Consider the following 20,014-nt stretch of genomic DNA (forward strand, 5'->3'; position numbering starts at 1 on the left):
TATATATATATATATATATATATATATATATATATATATATATATATTGTTTTGATTATTTTCAATGTTACTAAAAATATCAATAAATTCATATAAATATAGTAATGTAAACTTCCTTGATATGTTTGAGATAAAAGAGAAGACAGTACAATAGACCCCCGTATAACACGGAGGATAAGTTTCGTGTTATATGAATCCGTATTATACGGGTCACATAGATTATACATATATGGATTATGTACGCGTATATGGAAACACATATCTATTCATAAAAGATATAAGAATTTATTATAAAAAATTTGAAATAAATATTAAAGATATAGATAACAGTAAAATATTTTTTGTTTTACTTTAAGACAAACACATATTAAAATTTTTCCGTTGTATTATACAAATTATACAAATCCGTGTTACATAAGAATCTACTGTACATGTATAATGTATATACCATAAAATTATTATTATGTTACTGATAGTACTGAAGTGTAACTGATACTTTATATATATTCAGGGCATGAAAGTATATCGGCATCATACACTACTTTTTTCATTCCCGTAAAAACTTACCTTCCCATATATCTGTTCCGCGGGAAAAGAGATCAAAACTCATAATTTTAAAACTACCGGCAATTTAATTATATACAATTTGTAATGTTGTATTTTTGTTATTAGAAATTGATAAAAAATTCCATACGTTTAGCTTAAAACATTTTGGTTTCGTATGACAGAAAGGCTTTTGTTAAACGTATTATAGTCGGGACACGGTTTGGCTTGTAATCCCTTTATCAGGTAACGACTTAATTACAATGCCTTAGTTTCATGAAGCTTGTACGTATCTACCCGCATATAATGTCATCTGCATCAATATAGCCATAAAGCGCCTATAGATTTCCACGGTTTTATCTTCACCTAGGTTATTTCACATCAGAGTTTATGCATTGTACGTTCCTACATACATTTCACTGTCAGATTTCTCGGGCAAATTATTATCGATGATAAAATAAGCAATAAAGTAAGTAGCACTCCATATTTTGCTTAAGTGAGTAAAAGCAAATTGATAAATCAGACGTCACCCAAAATTGGAATAACGTCGATCAAAGCGTATCAGATTAAAATTTGAAGATAGTATTGTCTTAATAATGACAGTATAAATTTGAAAAGAGAATTTGCTACTCTTTTTTATTTTAACATTAAACGCTGCAGAATTTGCAGACTATATACTTGTTCGATAATCCGCTCTTAGCCGAGCAAAGCTTTAAGTTTCTTATCGTTCTGAGCCGGCAGAAAAGCTGACTCTTTTCTCGCCTATGAATTTTTCTATTTGTTTACTTCTTTTTGCAATAATATATACTGATTGCTTCGGGCAGCGTGATATTTAAAAAAAACAATGAAATATGCTATTTGTAATAAAAGAAAATTTTAATGTCCATTTTGTTTCCATCTCCCGAAATGTAAAATTTAATAAAAATGCCTGACTAAAATTTTTTCTACTTTTACAAAATTTCTCATTATAAGCATATTATGTATCTAGTTTACTAGTTCTTAAAGCCGATCCTATCCTTTAAAGCCGACCGTCTGCTTCTAAAGCTGTTCGTACGTTTTCAGAGCCAACTGTATTTTTCCTCTGTAATAAATAATTCCATAAATTTTAACGAGCTAAAAATAGCTTTTTATTAAAAAAAGGTAAATTATCGTACTGCAAACTACATTAAACATCATTATGCACGCAATATAATTACCCATATCTAACTTAAAACTGGAAATATTCTGGAATCGCGTTTTGTGGAAATTAAATCTAACATTTTTATTGTTATTAAATTTTTTCTACTAAATTTTTTAAAAAAGAAGAAAAATTTATTTTTGCGAACATTTCTTTACTCTGCTTCCTATCGCGTAGCCAATGTGCCATACAAATAACTTCTAACCCTCACATTGTTTTTCTCTCTTTATATCCATCTCTCTCTAAACCTATTTCTTCTCGGGTTTGATAAAGGGACTTTTTTCCCTACATCCCTACAAGAAACTTTGCAAAAAATAAAACTTTCCACTCTTTATAATTAATATTCGAGAACACGAAGAGCATATATATGTACCTATGATTTATAGATTATATACATTTAAAAGTTTAGTCTTCTGATAATATTTGTTACCGCTGTCCATGTTTCTTTCAATATCCTCCGAGAAATTGACGTATAATCAATTGCAGATATTCTAACGGAACAACCAGAATTTCCTGTTACTTATTGTGGCCCGATGGCGGCTATTTGCGTAGCAAAACAGAATATTGGTAAGTAGTGAACTTTCTATTGAATTTCCTTTATGCAAAACTTGATGGGTTTCGGTGTAATGGACTTCAGAAATATGTAAATTTACATGTCAAACAGGGACTGTTCAGCGTTTTTTAATAGGAAAGGCGGCGCGCCACGTGAAATCGCGTGCAGAAAGAAGTTTCTGTAAACACCATGTACACGATCCATTACAAATGCGAAAGAGATTGAATAGACGATTATCCTAAGGAGATGGAATGGGAAATTGCTCCATATATTTGCTATCAATGCATCACCGGCGACGATAAGAGTAGCACGACCTAATTAGAATGATTGCACTCGATTCATTGCATTGCCATATTTCATGTCAATTTATTAATTAGAAAGATTTATTTATTAAACGTCCAACTATATAATCTTCTTGCTTACTATAACTTATTCTTATGCAAAACAAATTTAAAATTATAAAAAGTAAATATGTAAAAAAATTAATTCGCAAACTGCAAATAATGCGCACAGAATATATTTTAATATATGAACAAAATATTTAAAGAGTAATTTATACTATAATTGATTTTTTCAATCGACTTCAATAGAGTGATATTCTATGGTTAAACAATTGTTTGATATTAATAATGAAAAAGTTGCTGAGAGGCAAAGGCCAAATATTTGCTGAAACAGAATTAGATTTCAATTAAAATATGACAGAAGAAAAAGTACAATGCAAGATTTCTGTCCATACAGTATGTAACGAAATGTACAAAATATAAACTTTCCTTTAAATAAATAGCGATTCAATACTGAAAAAAATAAGATAACTTCGGATTGTTTCCAAACTTAGTAAAACCGATTTACAGTATGTATTACATTGTCTGACGAAAATATATGAAAAGCTGAAAACACGAAACTAGTATTGGACGTGAAAAGTCAATATTAAATACGCTTCAGCTTCCGTTTTCTGCACGGATAGCAAACAAGATGAGATTAATTTAGAGAACAAAACAAAATTCGAGATTTTTCTCCCTTATAAAGAAAAGTTTTCATTGGCGAGAGGAATATTGTATAGAAAATGTGGATTATTTTCCTAAGAGAAAACGTTCAACTGTAATAGAATCAAATAAGTATAATATATTTTTTTATTATTTCAATTTTATTTATAGCGTATTCTTGTTAGTTCGCGATAACCTCACAAAAGAGAGATCGCAATCGTTAAAAATGTATTTTCGGTAAAACATTATATCTCGTTTCGCGGTAAGTGGTAAAATAATATAAATTGCTTAATAAAATAACTTCAATACATAGAATAAATCGTAAAAACTATAAGATTTACGTAGATTCCTTTGAGAAATAAATTGTCTAAATATGTAGACACAATTCTGCTTATTCAAAATTGTCATTTAGAGTTATTGAAATCTATGATGTTCTAAACAATATATCAGTTATCATATATTCCTTGCATGTTTAGGTAGCAAGAGAATAATTAGGTATATAATGAAAATATATTCCTAAAAGATATTCTTGTTAAATATATACGAAATTATTGACTAAAAAACTTAATTATTAACTTTTTTAAAGTCTGAAGAGTGGCCGCAATGGCCATAATCTAGTGTTTTATAAGGAAATATTAATCTTTAACTAAATATCCCCATAAATTTTATTGTTAGTTCAGGATAACATTTCGTATACATCACGTAGGTAGAACTTTAGATATATATCCGAGAAATTTTCATTTGTCGAATAGTCTAGAAACTTACTATCGTTAGTACGGTTATTCTCCTCTTACGAAGAACATCGTGCCAAAGTTTACAGAGAGAATACCTCTGTCCCTACATATCTACGAAGCAACTCCTAAGTTAAGGTTATTTAACAACGGATGTAACAATATCGCTGGATCTAATAGCGTGCAATAGGATAATTTAAAACACTGACGATCAAACTCATCAGGACTCAGGGAGTGACATACAATTGCCGCATAAATGGAAATCAAGTTTTGCATAGATTCTATCTATAATTCCACACAATAATCCCATCACAAATCCCAAGTAATTTCATCAGAATGGTTTTGTTATGTGCAATTTAACTTATCCAACGATTGTGATTGCCACATTCACTCTTGGGACTCGAAATTGAAACTCCAATCAAAAGTGTTTGAAAGAAGAAAATCGAAATTGCATCTGTATTAGAACACAATTATTATGCAAACATACATATTAAAACACAATTCCTGTAATATCTCGAGCCAAAAATAACATAACTAATAATTAATGTAATGTTGAATTAATGTAACGTTCAATCTTGTTGCAGCAAACGTTATACTGATTAGTATATACTGAAACTTTTTTAATAAAACTTCTTCTTGATCATGTTTAATTTCTTGAATTGAATGAAGTAAGTAGACACATCGAATTATTGAATCGTAAATAATAATAAAAAATGATATACATAATGCATACGATACTAATTCGAAATAAATATAAATGTTTATAACAAATACTATACTGCAATTACTCTACCGTACCATATTGCATTTTAAACTCAAACACGTCTCAATTAATAAAAACGGATTCCCTGCCTCCTTGCTTGAGTAATCGTTCAGCCGCGTGTTTCTTATGAAACGAGTTACGGCTTTAATAAAACTTGGTAGTAAGTCTCAGTATATGTCTCGGCATACTTTATGGTTATACATAAATCATTTATTCTACAGCTACAATCTCTTATTCCTCACTGTAACGTATCTGGTTCCCATGTCAGTGATGGCTGTTTGTTACACGTGCATGGGACGAAAGTTATGGGGCTCGAAATCGATTGGTGAACTTACGCATTACCAAAAAGAATCGATGAAATCTAAACGCAAGGTACGTTATTGAGTATTTTCATATTATCATCAGAATAACTATACTATACAATGCATTAACGTAAGTAATGCGTAAAATGTATATCAATGAACAACTACAAAGTACCTACTGAACTTTAAAAATAAATATTTAAAAAAATTCTTATATATTACATATTATTGCATTCTCTCAAATTTTTCGAATTCTTCAAAAAGACAATAATGTATGAAAAAAATCTGAAAAATAACGATAAATTAAAAATCGAAAAATTTGCATAATTAAATTTTCACAGAAAATGAAAGAAAAATAAAGTAGAAAATTTTTACACTTCAATTATTCGAAAATCTCAAAGCATGCTTCTATGAAGTAGGTCATCGTCATATTACGATTATAAAATTGTTTGCAATTTTACTTAGAATTCATTTGCATGCAAATCAGATGTTTTTTACGGTTATCTGTTTAAATATCTCAAGAGAATCAAAATAATATAAATAAGCTTACTTGTATAGTTTACGTTAGATTATGCTTCTTGGACTTTGGCAGTATCAAATTAATAACTATTTCCGAACGCAATGTGAACATTATAGCGTAAACTTCAGAACAATAGATTCCTATTAAGCACTCCTTAATACTGTTGCGTTGGTTAACAGAGCATGACTACAGTGAACATTGTTGATTTAAGTTTTGGAATTAGGTGCGAACTAATTGTTACTAATGCCTTTTGCAAACATCGTCTTTATGCAACTGCAAAAATCGCATCGCATCTATCGAATTTTATAAAAACTTGATAACCTCTTCTCTATATACATATATAGGTACATATATAGCATCCTTTTGGGATATAACCGTGGTTTCAAATAATTTGTATTCATGGAATTTCAAATTCATCAAAATGTTCACAGTTGAAAGAGTGTATAATAGCCTTATACTTTGTTTTAATATTTCCTTTCTTAACTGGTTGCAGGTGGTAAAGATGTTCATTATTGTGGTGACAATATTTGCGGTGTGCTGGTTGCCATATCAGGGATTTTTCATCTTTGTGTATCATCATCGTCATTTTGCGGAGAGCAGTTATGTGCAACATGTATATTTAAGTTTTTACTGGCTCGCTATGTCCAACTCTATGGTAAATCCGATCATATATTACTGGATGAATAACAGGTATTTGCATTATTTCTTATATACAGATTGTCAAAAAATCATGCCTCGACAAAAAAATACAATCATTTAAAAAATACAGATTTTCATCAATTATTTATATTTTTAATGAAATCCATTTTAGATAATATATAATTCGTGAGAGTTCAATTTTATTTTATAATTTTATATGCATGTGTTTTAATTTTTAAAATGTTTTTTGTTATACACAATAAAATTAGAAATAAAATTCTATATAAATTAAATTCCTTTTTTAGTAGTAAAATTAATGATGGATAAATACAAAGATAAATACAAAAGATATTAAAGAAGCTTTACATATACCATCCAATTATATGTAACGTTCATAATTAATTTTGCAAAAAATGCAAGATTTAATTTATTTTATTATAAAAATAATAATCGTGAAAAAATTTCGCAATTCTAATTGTCACAGATAAATTATACGATTACAATGAGATTGACAGCATGACGTGTGAAAAAAAGTTTACGCTCGACGAGCTTTTGCGTTAGCATTGAACTAATTAAATCCCAGACTCATGCATTAGGTGAGATTTACGTCAATCCTTATACTATCCGATCGAACGTAATACGTTGAAAAATTGAACAACTCTGGGGATTACATAAAGTCTTCGACAATTTAAAGGGATGAAGACGAATCTTGATAAATGTTGTCAAAAACATAATCCCTCATCTTGAAATCTTCATTGAAAACTTTTGAATAAAATTATATGATCTCATTGTCCCGATGTGATTAATATTATCTCCAAATAAATTAAATTAATACTTTCTTTAAGAAATACATTTAGTATAACTTTAGAAAAGTATTCTTCCTCACACTGTAAGATTACATAAAAATTCTTTCATAAAATAATTACTCTGTGCTGTTAGATACGATTTGTAATGATTATATAGGCTTGCGCAAAATTTCAATATTATGAGTCTGGCGGATTCGTAACGGCATTCGCTGATCAATAATGCCGGAACATCGATCCCTCGGTTAACCACAGACAGTTTCAGTTCACATTCTAATTATACATTTCTACATTCGCATATCGATTCCCGGCAGCCTAACTTCGCCGGTGTTCCATCCTCTAAGTTCCTTCACTCTGAAAACTAATCATGTCTGACCAGACGCAACATGATAAGCCATCAGATACTCTTCATTGCACCCTGAAGAAATCTTGTTATTACCGTCTGCTATCGCTTATACATCCTTACGACCCCATTAGAGTCCAGACACCTGACAATCCTCCGTTCACCACCAATAATTACCCACATTAACTGTGTATTACAGCAATTGGCTGCATTCCGATACTTATACTTTATACTGTCAGCAACTGTCAGTACTGAAAATCTATAGTATATGTGACATAAAATATAGAAAGGTATAGATTTTCAGTACTGACCGTGAATATCGGAATGCATTCTGTATTACATCTAATACAGCTATAAACGATCGAAGAAAAACAAGTAAAAATACTGAATTTTCTATAATCTATTATCTATTTTATCTCTTCTCGGAGAGTAATGTAAAATACTTATAAACATTTTGGTAATAAGGTAACAAACAACAAGCACTACGAAAGTAATAATTTAAATAAACATAAAATATTTTCGTGAAATTGATATAGTCACATATTATTTAAATAAAATAAATATTAAATATGCAGAAATTGAAATATACAATTTTTTATTATTACACAAACTTATTTTTACAATAAAGTTTTTATTTTGTCTTACGAAACTACATATTATATATTTGTTCGAATAAATTTAAAAACATTTTAACAAAAATAATTAAAAATTGGTTGTTAAAAAAGCGCATTTTATAAACCTGAAAACAATATTTTTTACGAGAAATTTAGTAAAAAAATATTAATTAGCGTTGCAGCAAAATTCTAATTATCAATCTTAGCGCTCAGTTAAATTAGAAATTTATATTAAAAACTTAATTTTTAATTTATATGTGCGTATATAACTTATATTAAAATTACATTCTCCCAAAGCTTTGTTACTTTAAGAAATAATATCTATTCTGTCATGTCCACTGTCTAGTAGATTTGTCTTGACAATGAGAAAACCCATTTCAATGAACTGCGTGAGTAAATACACATTTCAAAGACTTAGCATCTTGTGTCACAAAAGGAAATTGATTGAATTCGAAATCTAACATCTTCAACTACGAAAGCGCCATAATATCATATACAAAATTTGCATTTCTCTACCATTGTGTACCCAAGGACCATTGCACACAACACAGTTACCACAACGTACACGGCAGAGCTATATGAACTCAATTATCATTCCTATTAAAATGACATAACGCAATCGCATAACAATCACGAACATGGACATTGCTGGCGTTGGCATAATAAAATGTCATTATTCGGTATGATTTATAACGTTTTACTACCTGACTAATTAATGAATAGAGCCTGCATATTAAATACATGAATTTTACATAATTGTGATTAATATTCTTTAAATTTACGAATACATAAAATGTGTGCATTACCATGAGATTCGTACAACTGTTTGCTCCCTTTGTAATTTTAAATTTTATATTTATCCATTGGTGGAAAAAAATAATAATTTTATGAACAATATTTGCTATATCCATTTGGTAATTCTAATATTCCAATAAAAATATTATATTTTAATTACAATTAATTGTATCACAATAATATTTTAAGACCACATAACAAACGACTAATTTATTACACTTTTATCGCACAAGTATCTAATTATAGAGTAATTTCAAAATTTTGGTAATGTATAATATTTACTCTTTCGTAAGGCAAAATTAAAATCCGGAATTAATTTATATAATAACAAAACATTAAGTTTCTGCATTTTTAATATTTATTTTATTTAAATACATGTAATTAACATTTTCATGAAAATATGTTATTATTAGTTCCATAATACTTGTTTTCCGTTCTTATTTTCTTCCGCTCCATAAATAGGAATTATGTTACTATTATAGTTCCAGAATACATACTTGTTTCTACTCTTGTTTTCTTCCGCTCCAAAAATAAGAAAAATAAATGATCAACAGATTTAATAGCATTATACGAGTGGATGGGCCTGCCCTTGAGATAACTTTTGAGATATCTCCGATCGTACGCTCCATTCGAACTATGCGACAAAGAAATATTTGCACAATTGTAATACTCGGTTATTTCAGAAACTGTGAAAAACACCGACTCACCATCGTTGGCACATCTAGATGAATCGATCTCTTTGAATTGTAAATAGAAGAAAAAACACGTGCTATTTTATACTGCTCTCTAATATTAATAAATCTTATGTATGAGAATTCATTTACTTAATACAATTATATAATGGATTACGTTTCTTTTTAAATTTTGATTAATGATATTTTCAAATAATAACATCATTAATTAAATATTTTTCAATATACATATATATACAAATATCAAAGAATCATTAATCAATTCAATTTTTCACTTAATTTGGAGTAACGCTGATTTTAACAGTTTCCGAAATTAAGTTAAAAAATATGTCATATTTTGAAGAAAATTAGGAGAAAAGCTATAAGAATTTTGAAAGAGCAATTAATTGCTTTTATAACACGTATTAGAATTCTATAGCACATCTCTATAGATCCAGAAAATGTCTATGCATTGTCTAACAAAAGCAAAAACAGAACTTTGCCATAGCTCTCTAAGAGTGTTATGAACGAGCTGTCAAGACCCTGGTCAGGAAGTCGAATAAGAAAATAGGTCATTTACCAAGGCTATATGTCTGGGAACCTAACCAATGTATTTTACGTGCTGTTTACGTTCAAGTCAGTAATTGTCCTGGCTATTTTTGTAGCAAGAAATAATTGGATTGGAAAGATTTATTTTAAAAATGTAGCTTTCAGAAATTAATAAATAAAGTAAAGGTGACTTTGAGAATACAATTAACGCGATGCCCAAGTTAATGTTATAACAACAAAGGAAAAACAAAGGTCAATAATCGAGCAAACAGTAGATATAAAAAACAGTTTTTTTTCTATTTCTTCTTTTAATTTGACATCTACTATTTGCTCGATTATTGGCCTTTGTTTGTTCTTTGTTGTTATGAGACACGAGCGAGATCCCTTTAATTAATGTTATAACAATCTTTAATAGCTTCAAGAATTTATTTTTCTGCCTATTATATTTAATATCAATATAAAATATTTATAATAACAATCAAATATATTCATATAATAAAGGTATACCTTCATTAGATATATGTCCATATATGCATTTATAAACTAAAATTTACTATATTTTTATCTTTAATGCAAGTAATTTTAGTGATATAAAAATATAACATATTCAACAAAAAGACATAGAAAATTTATGTAATCATCGATCTGCTGAAAATAGTAGGTCTAAAGAATGGCGAAGGCTATATTACAAATATAGCACACTCTGGGATCTCTTACATACAATTTTACTTGAAAGTTTTAATTGATTCTATTTTAAGGTAAAAATAGATGTGGGGATTATTATTACCTGATCTGAATTCAAAGTACTAATCTCGCTCGCGATCATTTTCTCCAATTTAATTTAAATTTCACTTGTGTGTGTGACCACGCAAACCGCGTTGTCTTATAACATTAGCGATAATTTGCTTAAATGCATTGTAATTTGGTTAATTGTATGAACAGAGTGTTGTTTACAAAATATAATTATCATAGAACCCATTAACTGTTACAGGTTTCGAGTTTACTTTGAATTGGTAATCTGCAAATGCTGCTGCGTGATAGATCGGACGAACGTGCAAACTCATGAAACTCAAGAATTGGCGGGATTTCAACGTTCAGAGCTCATGCCATGCAATTCAGGTGAGTAAAATTTCTCCTTACAATTAATTTACGTCTGTCTAAGATCGGACTTGGCAACACAAATTGCTTTGAACAAAATATTTATTTAAGAAAAATTTACGCGTTTACGTGTTTATTTCTATTTTTAATAAAATATAATTTTTTACGAGATCTTTCTGCACAATTACAATTGCTGCTGACACATGTTGTTATATAATATCTAGAATGATTCTTGACAATAATTCGATGATATGATTCGTTTGACACAATGAAAATTGTATGTGACAAATCAAAAAAGTCAATCACCGAATTATCTCGTCCAAAATGCCACGTGACAGGCAATATCGATTCGCCAATCAAAAGTATATCGTCCAAATAAACGCAAATATCTCGTCTATATAAATTCAAAAGCTTTTTCAACAATTTATTTTTATCTTTTCAAAAATAGAATATTTCATATCAAAAGCTTTCCGTTTAATTTCTGTTTATTATACATGTGTCTCACATGAAGCAGTGTCGCAAACTCCTTACTGCGGATGGAACTTTACAGATGTAAAAGATAGTCAATAGCAAAATAGCGGCATCTTTCAACCGTGTTCAATCGCCTTTGAAACTATGACATTCAAACTTTAAAGGCAAAAGGGCATTTCCTTCTATTTCCTCGTATATGTGTAATTTCTAAACTATAACAAAATAGTAAAGTAACATATGCGTCTACAATTATAAATAATAAATTCTATATTGTAAAATTAATAATTCATTTTTGGAAGAAACATATTCACAAATACAATTTTCGAAATACGTATTTATAAAAAAATATGTGGCAATAAAATTATCGTTTAATTTATAATATTTCTAAGGACATTACTTTTAATATTTTATAGATTTATAGCTTAAAAATTGTACATAACAAAGCAAGAAACTTTTTATCTTTAAAATTCAATGTCGTATGATCAAAAAACGATTAAACACAAAAATAAAATCTAACAACAATTATGTGTACAGTGTACACCAATTTATTGTTTCCATGATCGTATTTTTAGGAGCTATCGCTCTTTAATCACGTTTTAATATTTATGCTCATATTTTTTAAACTATTTTTGATCAAACAGAACAAAAGCGCATTTACTGTAAGATTTATACATATAATTTATTTCCCTCTTTTCTCTTTTCACGCTTAAAACATTTTCATTATACATATAACGAAAGATAGTCTATTTTGTACATACTTGCGAGCAAGTATTTCGCATACTTTATTTAGCGTATGATGCGATAAATATATGTTGAAGAATGTTATCGTAAAACCTCAGAGGTAACGTTGAGTTTTAAGTCACCGCGCTATATGTTACATCAACTATCCGCGGAATTTCAGCCTCTAGGCAAAGACATATTGTTTAATCTAATCTCATCATTATTCTCAATGTGAAATTGTCTTCGTGTAAGTCTACAAAAGCGCGCAACAATATGTGCAGTTTTCTAAAAAGACACATCTATTCAGCTTGACAGTATAATCTAAAATATCATATATTATGAGATAAATGACTAAGAATATAAATTATCTGCACTACATTTGCAATATAAAACACAATATAATCAAAGAATATAAAGCTACACAATATTTGTACAGAATAATTATCAAATTATTTAATATTTGTTAATTAATAATTATGGACAATACGTCAATATGATTTATTTCTGTATATAGGGTAACTCGGGGGAATATGCCAGTGTGGGGATGCCACTCGTTACGTTTAACAAAGCATAACGGCTAAAAACGCTCTTGTAAATACCGCGTGAAATTGTTCATAGTTCTATATTTGATGTTTTGCACAAGTTTTGTTTATTTCCTGGCAGTATTATAGTTTTTATTTTTATAATATTATTGAAATTCAAAGAAAGTAATAAAAACACATTTTTTACACGTTTTAAAACACATGTTTTAAATAATAATGTCTCAAATGTATACGAGGACTAAAAAGAAAAAAAATGTAGTTGAAAAAAGTGTAGCTGACAGTTATAAAATTTAAAGTTATAAAATTTACAAAGTTTTCAAGGTTTATAAGGTTTTAAAATTTGTAAGGTTTTACAGTTTTTAAGATTGATTTTTTAATTGTTGCAATCCAATATTACAATAATTTTAATATTACAATTTAATTTTGAAATCTCATTTTTTATGTTAAAAACTATTTGTACTGACTCATTTTAAAGACTATTTGTACTGTTTTTATAAATAAAGTAACTTTTAAAGTTAAATTACTATCATATTTGTATGTGGTATATATTATTTTATACTATATGGCATATTATCCATATGGTTGAGTAATATGCCATTTTGCAACACTTTTGTATTTCTTTCTTTTTAATAGTAAGCAATCAAAATATTTTATTAAAATCATGTACAAATGACAGATAAAAGAAGGACAAAGAAGACCAGTATGCAAAGATACTTCAAAGAGAAAAAAAAATAGAAAAAAATCAAATTTTTGTTAAGTGTGGCATATTCCTCCGAGTTACCCTACAGAATGTTTGTATAATAAATGTAACATCCGCCAATCCACCATAAGTAGATAGAGCAGATTAAACTGATGATAGTGAATTCGGTTGGACGCACCAGTGCGCACTCAGTGCACATTAAAGTCGTTGTACACTGATTTAAGCTCTATATAATATTTAAAGTAAAATGCAAATATTTCGACTGATAAAATGCCCAATACATATTTTACCAAATAGTACATAAAGAATATTAAGGATTTCGTGACAACTTGTTTATATTAAACATACACCTTACGCTGATTTGTATACGACGGTTTTAATGTGCACTATTGAGTGCGCACCAGTACGTCCAACCGAATTCGCTATGAATTAAATAGTCCTATTTTACAATTATGATAATTACAATAAATAATAAGAAATTAATTACATAGATCCACGAATCGGCGTGCTTTCGCGATTCGGCGAGATTAGAGTACCTATAATAAGAGTATAATGGACACTGTCCGCCGTTAATATAGGGAACCTCTATTAATAAGGAATTATGAAAGTAATAAGTAAATTAAAAAAAAGGTCCATATTTTATTATTTATAATATATTCAATAATAGCAACATTGTAATATTAAATGAAACTTATGAAGTATGCCTGACAACGTATAACCTATAATAACTTGCATCATTCTGTTTGTCACATAAAGAAATAGCAAAATATAATAATTAGCCTCAACAGAATTTTTTATATAACATTGTTTATTAACTAAAACTCAAAATTACGCGAATATTATTGTATTATATTATTAGTATACGCAATAATAAATTCTATTTTCTCTCTTCTATTTCTTTCCCAGATAGCACGATTACGATTATGTAACAGCCCAGATAGCACACATGTTTAAAACATGTCATAAAGATGTCTTTACGATGTCTAAAGGACATCGTAAAAACATCTTTATGGCCGGTATTCATAGTCGGTTCTTATTTTAAGACCGTCTTAAGTAATGTCTTAAGATCCTAATATGGCTTTGTGATTGGTTAATGACATCTTAAGATTGTGCTTAAGACGGTCTTAAATATAAGAACCGACTGTGTATCGGCCTGTGACATCTTTTGCTATCTGGGCTATTACATATGGCAAATCAAAGAGCCAATTAAAACTCGACAGCATTGTCCATACTCTTATCATAGGTATTCTAGGCGAGAGAAGACAGCCCGGTGTTTACAGTTGCTACGTGCGCGGAAGTTCGAATGCGTCATGCGTCATATGTGCATAGCCGTGCATTGTTGTTTACAGATCACTTCTCCTAATGCCTCGTCTCGCGGCTCTTAATGCGTAGCAAATTCTGGGGCTATCTATCTTCTTGCCGAATCGCGCGGAAGCACGCTGATCTTCATCAATTAATTTCTTATTATTTATTGCCGTAATCGCAAATTAATACAGAACTTTTCGCGAATCTTTATCAAGCAAAAATCACAAAAGAGTAAAGAACTTTTCTATTCAATTTTTAATCTCCTCTATCTATCGACGACTATTACACATATTATCAGATATCCTGTATATTCTAATTCTTAATTTATATTGTATAATAGACACAAAATAGTATTCCAAGATTTTGTTATTCTTTTACATTTGTATTATAAAAATTAGGAAAAAAATTTCTTTGAAAAGCTTTTAAATTTAAAATAGACTTGAAACAGAATGACCAGGCGTGAACCAATTTGTGCCTCAATTTGTCATTTCCTACTTCAATCATTGTAATTAACGGCTCAGATTGGTCAGAGAGAACGCTATTGGAAAATTTACTTCCAGTATTGCGAATATATGTGTACTACGTAAAAAAAGATTACGTATATAATGCGGGTGAATAATATTACAAATTTATCTCTTTTGATCGTGAAAAGTAATTAACAAATTCAGACAATGCAAAATTCAAATTCAAGTTCAAATAATACAATTTTTTTTCAGTAGTCATTTATATTCTGCAAGAAAAGGAATTTTCCATAATGCGTGTCCCAACTGTTTGAAGTCGGCTTAGAACAAATGACAACAGTAAACGTTTGAACTTGCGAACTTTGCTTTGTTTCCAGGTCGTTTTAAATCCACTTCTGTCAGATGGCGACAAAGCGTGGCCGAAAGCCAGGTACAAACCTTTAAAATGAATGCTCGAACAATGTGCGAGGGGCTCCAAACTAAAGAGGACATCGCTATAATCTGAATTCTAGTTTAATTATACATTACGAGAACAACACATTACGGATAATATCATATTATATCATAATATTATCATCTTCATGCTTTGCAACGAGCTTTATCATGAGCAATTATCATGAGCGTAATTCTGGTTGCACGATTCTTAAATGGCCAATAATAATAAGTTAGTAAGCATAACATTCTATCTTCTCCTTTTAAAAGATATTATTTTCTTACTCTTAAATGAGACTGATGACAGAATTGTAACAGAAAAAAGTTCGATGTCATTTAATATTCAAACGTATTTAATATAATATAATTATACAAATATTCATCTTGTATATTTATGATAACATTCCTTACTCTCGCGAAATTGTTATCGCGCTATATTATGACGACAAAATTCTGTACATACCTATTATGAAATAAACATAATTTGTTCCCGTCAATCAACGTTATTTTAATAAAATTGAATTTTCTTTGTAAATATTTGTTAGATTTAGAATAGAAATAAAAGTAGACAGTAGAAATCGAATAATCGGAATTGATCGTTCTATATAGCAAATTTTTATCTCTACGGTACACAGCATAAAACTTATTAGCGATTTTCAAACGATATATAATGTAACGATTTTGTCTCTTGCACTAGGGATGATGCTCGCTTTTTAAAATACACACATATACGCACACATAGGCACGTTTGTTTTAAGTTTTGAGAGAACTCGCAAAAATCGCGTTACATATTATTATTTAATAATGTATTATTTATCACGAATACAATTTCAAATATATTGAAACACAATTAACGTTATGCAAAAATATTTTCATTAACGTTTAATATTCCTAATGGATTTCAAATAAATCTTTTAATTGCCTATGTAGCATTTTAATTAACGGATATTTCATATAAGCTACATTATTTCGTCGAAGTGAAAAAGTTATTAAGTATATCGTTTTTCCTTGTCATCTTTTATCTGCTAAATTATTATTTTGTATTGTGTCATTCTATATGAAAAATCATTAGTGCGCGTGGAAGCTTGTTATAAATTTTGAAGTTTTGGTGGCGAATTATGTTACGCTAAAATATAATGCTCGAAAACGAAATAACAATATGCATTTTATATAACTTTAGAATAACTTTTTAATTTTCTAATAAAATAATATTTATTATCGTTTTTGCTCAATTCTGAGTTTAAGGTAAATATATAAAACCAAAAATATTTAAGTGTACCTATTATAGATATACATATTTATTATAAGATGTCATATTGTAATAAAGTTATTTAAAGTTATTATTGCTAATGATAATTGTAATGTCTTAACCTACCTATTGTATAAAATTATCGCAATGCATTTTTTTCAACGTAAGTACGAAAATATTTTAATTATAATTTATTTATTTCAAATTGTCGTATGTAAATTAAACTAAAGATGCGGCGAAATGCGCATTTTTAAAAACTTAACGAGAAGAACTGCTTTCAAGATGCATACGCACAAACAATAATGGCTCCACATATTCCAGAAGTGAATGCGCTATAGCTACATTCATTTATGACACGACAAGAAATAACGCGCATTGAATTAAACCTGATTTCCTTACCGATCTCTATTATTATTTCAGAAGCGGCAAATATAACGTAACATCGTATAATTCACTATCAAATATTCAGATAAAATGCTATGCAAAATATATATAAATCCATTCAAGACTTTAAAAAAGAATTAAGTATATATGAATCTATTTTAATAAGTTAATATTTGTAGGGAATGAAGAGAAAAGAATAAAATCTTCATTACAATGCCAATCACTGCGGATTATATTTGTGTGTAAAAGAAAGAAAAAAGAATAAGTTTTAAAAAATGTTAAATAAACTACTAAATGCAATAATTATTTCTAGAATACTCGCCAATTTATTTATAATCTTTATATTTAAATCTTCTCCACTTATTTATAATGACCTAAGTTATGGATCAGTTTGATGTTGCTGCACGATTAATATCAGTTGGTTCTTTAACCTATTTTTTTATCGATCGTGAACCAGTGCATTACTTATCTATGCAAATGTCATTGCATATCGCTATTTCTAAGATAACCACTTACTATTATGTTTAGCTATATTGATGAAAATATCATACAGGTATAAGATTTAATCTTTCAAGGATGCTAAACAATTTCTATGAAAATGATAGCTGCATTTACGACTATAATTTTCACTTGCAAAATTTTTTTTACATTTTTAATTATTTTTTTTAACTTAAATATATATTAATTAATTAATTAATTAATTTAAAAATAAATTTTAGAAATAATACATATTCTTTTCTGTACTTTCTTATTAAATAATATAATGTTTTTGATGTTAATTTTATCTTTTTTTTCTTGAGCATTCCAGATTTATTTATTTATAACTTTAATATGAAATAATTTATTCATGTATATTAAAATTATTATTAGAATTATTTATGTATATATTAGAAAAGATAATACATGAATAAATTACCAATTTCATATTAAAATCATGAATAAATAAATAAATTACTTTATATGTATATACACACATAAAGCAGAAAAAAGTTTTATAAAATAAAGCATAAAAATGCAACACCCAAATTTCTCAATGTATCCATAAATCTAGATTTAAGTATGGTATAGATGTAGCATTTTATATTTAGTACGTCCTACATTAATTCCGTTATTTGAAAGAGCTATATAGAATGCAGTTCGTGATAAAGCAGATGTGGCAGTATTTAAGATAGCAAAAGGGAATGATTTATTATACAAGTATTAAATCCAGGTATCAACATCGCATAATAATCGGATAGACGGTATTAAACATTGTAATGACCAACCGTTTAAAAATAGTTTAAGCTCTTTCATATTCAAAGATGCAAATACGTGAAGGATCAATGGTTCGCATTTACGTAATTAATCTTAAATCTAACTTTTCTGCTCAATTCTAAAATTGGCAGGATCATATTAAGCCATATAAATTACTTATATCTGCTTTACGTATTTCCTAATAGGATGATAAATTCTTGAGCTGTATATTAAAATCTTTTAAACCGCACTTTTACTTTTAATATTATACTTTTTGCTTACGGGTTATTAACACATCATTTCACATAATACATCATCTTCCATTGTATTACATTCCTGCATGATATAGTCTATATCATATTTTATCATGCTTCGCAGGGTATCTATGAAAACAGCGATTTTCTAAAAGCTGTTCGCTTCCAAGTTTCTTGCGTGTAACTTGTGCATAGACTTTTATATCATATGACTGCCTCTTTTATGATACAGTGCAAAATATATACTTTAATATCACAACCCGAAGACTGTACAGCAAGTTATTCCATGGAAAAGTCAACATTGCATATATCCTTTTATCGAGTATCAAATATTTGCAAACACTTTCTCGCAAATGTTGTTTCAGGAATTTTTCATTTAGATTTCTTTATCTTGATCGCAAATTAAAAAAAGGTTGTCATTATCATTTAATAATATACGTAACTAATAATCAGTCAACGAGAAAGCTAGCTTTTATTACAATTATTCTTATCAAGAGTTACAATAAAATTGTGTTTGTTCCATATAAAAAGATTTTTCATCCAATGATTCTATCCTAACCGAGAACCTAACCCAAACCAATTGTTGTGTGGGTGGATTACACAACAGCCCTCCTAACCCAAACTAATTGTTATGTGGGCTGGCCACAGTCCCTATCTTTAATTGTAACAATTATAATCATACAATTATGGTTAAAGCAGAGAATACTTTACATTTATGCTTTCTAACTCTAACACATAAAATTGTACATATATTTTTCTATACCAACTATTTTCTGCTTTAACAAAAAGACTGTTCAATATATCAACATACATATATTCACTACTTTAAATAACTTTCCTTCGTTTATGCATGTACGCTATTTCTACATACCTACATATTAGTCGTTTATGCCTTTCAATATTCAAAATAACTGCTATATTTTTCAAATTTTTTTTGTTAATATAATTTTTAATAAAAAATGAGCGACGGCTATAACCTTTTGAATGTTGTTTAGGGTCATGACCTTGACAACATATGTCATCGAAGCTGCATCCTCTATACTGCATACCATATTCTTTTCTAGACAATAACAATTGCTAAATAATAGTCAATGAAAGTTAGAAGTAAATTGATCTTTGAAAATTTATTCAACAAAGTGTACGGCACACTTTTCGATTTACAGTACAGATCGAATGCAG

At 28.6% G+C, this 20,014-nt stretch overlaps 1 protein-coding gene across 1 annotated transcript in view; it reads left to right on the forward strand.

The window, feature by feature from the left end:
* The window catches only part of LOC112458556 (tachykinin-like peptides receptor 86C), a 52,184-nt gene extending 35,201 nt beyond the window's left edge, over positions 1–16,983 (forward strand). Inside the window, exons 4-8 of the mRNA XM_025022247.1 lie at positions 2,207–2,287; positions 4,972–5,122; positions 6,066–6,262; positions 10,978–11,105; positions 15,661–16,983. Coding sequence (XP_024878015.1) covers positions 2,207–2,287; positions 4,972–5,122; positions 6,066–6,262; positions 10,978–11,105; positions 15,661–15,788 — 685 coding nt within the window. The 3' untranslated portion in view covers positions 15,789–16,983. The remainder of the gene's footprint in view (positions 1–2,206; positions 2,288–4,971; positions 5,123–6,065; positions 6,263–10,977; positions 11,106–15,660) is intronic.
* The last annotated feature ends 3,031 nt before the right edge of the window (positions 16,984–20,014 follow it).

The sequence above is a fragment of the Temnothorax curvispinosus genome, unplaced genomic scaffold, assembly GCF_003070985.1.
Source record: "Temnothorax curvispinosus isolate PA1 unplaced genomic scaffold, ASM307098v1 QBEX01008992.1, whole genome shotgun sequence".
NCBI classification, from domain to species: domain Eukaryota; kingdom Metazoa; phylum Arthropoda; class Insecta; order Hymenoptera; family Formicidae; genus Temnothorax; species Temnothorax curvispinosus.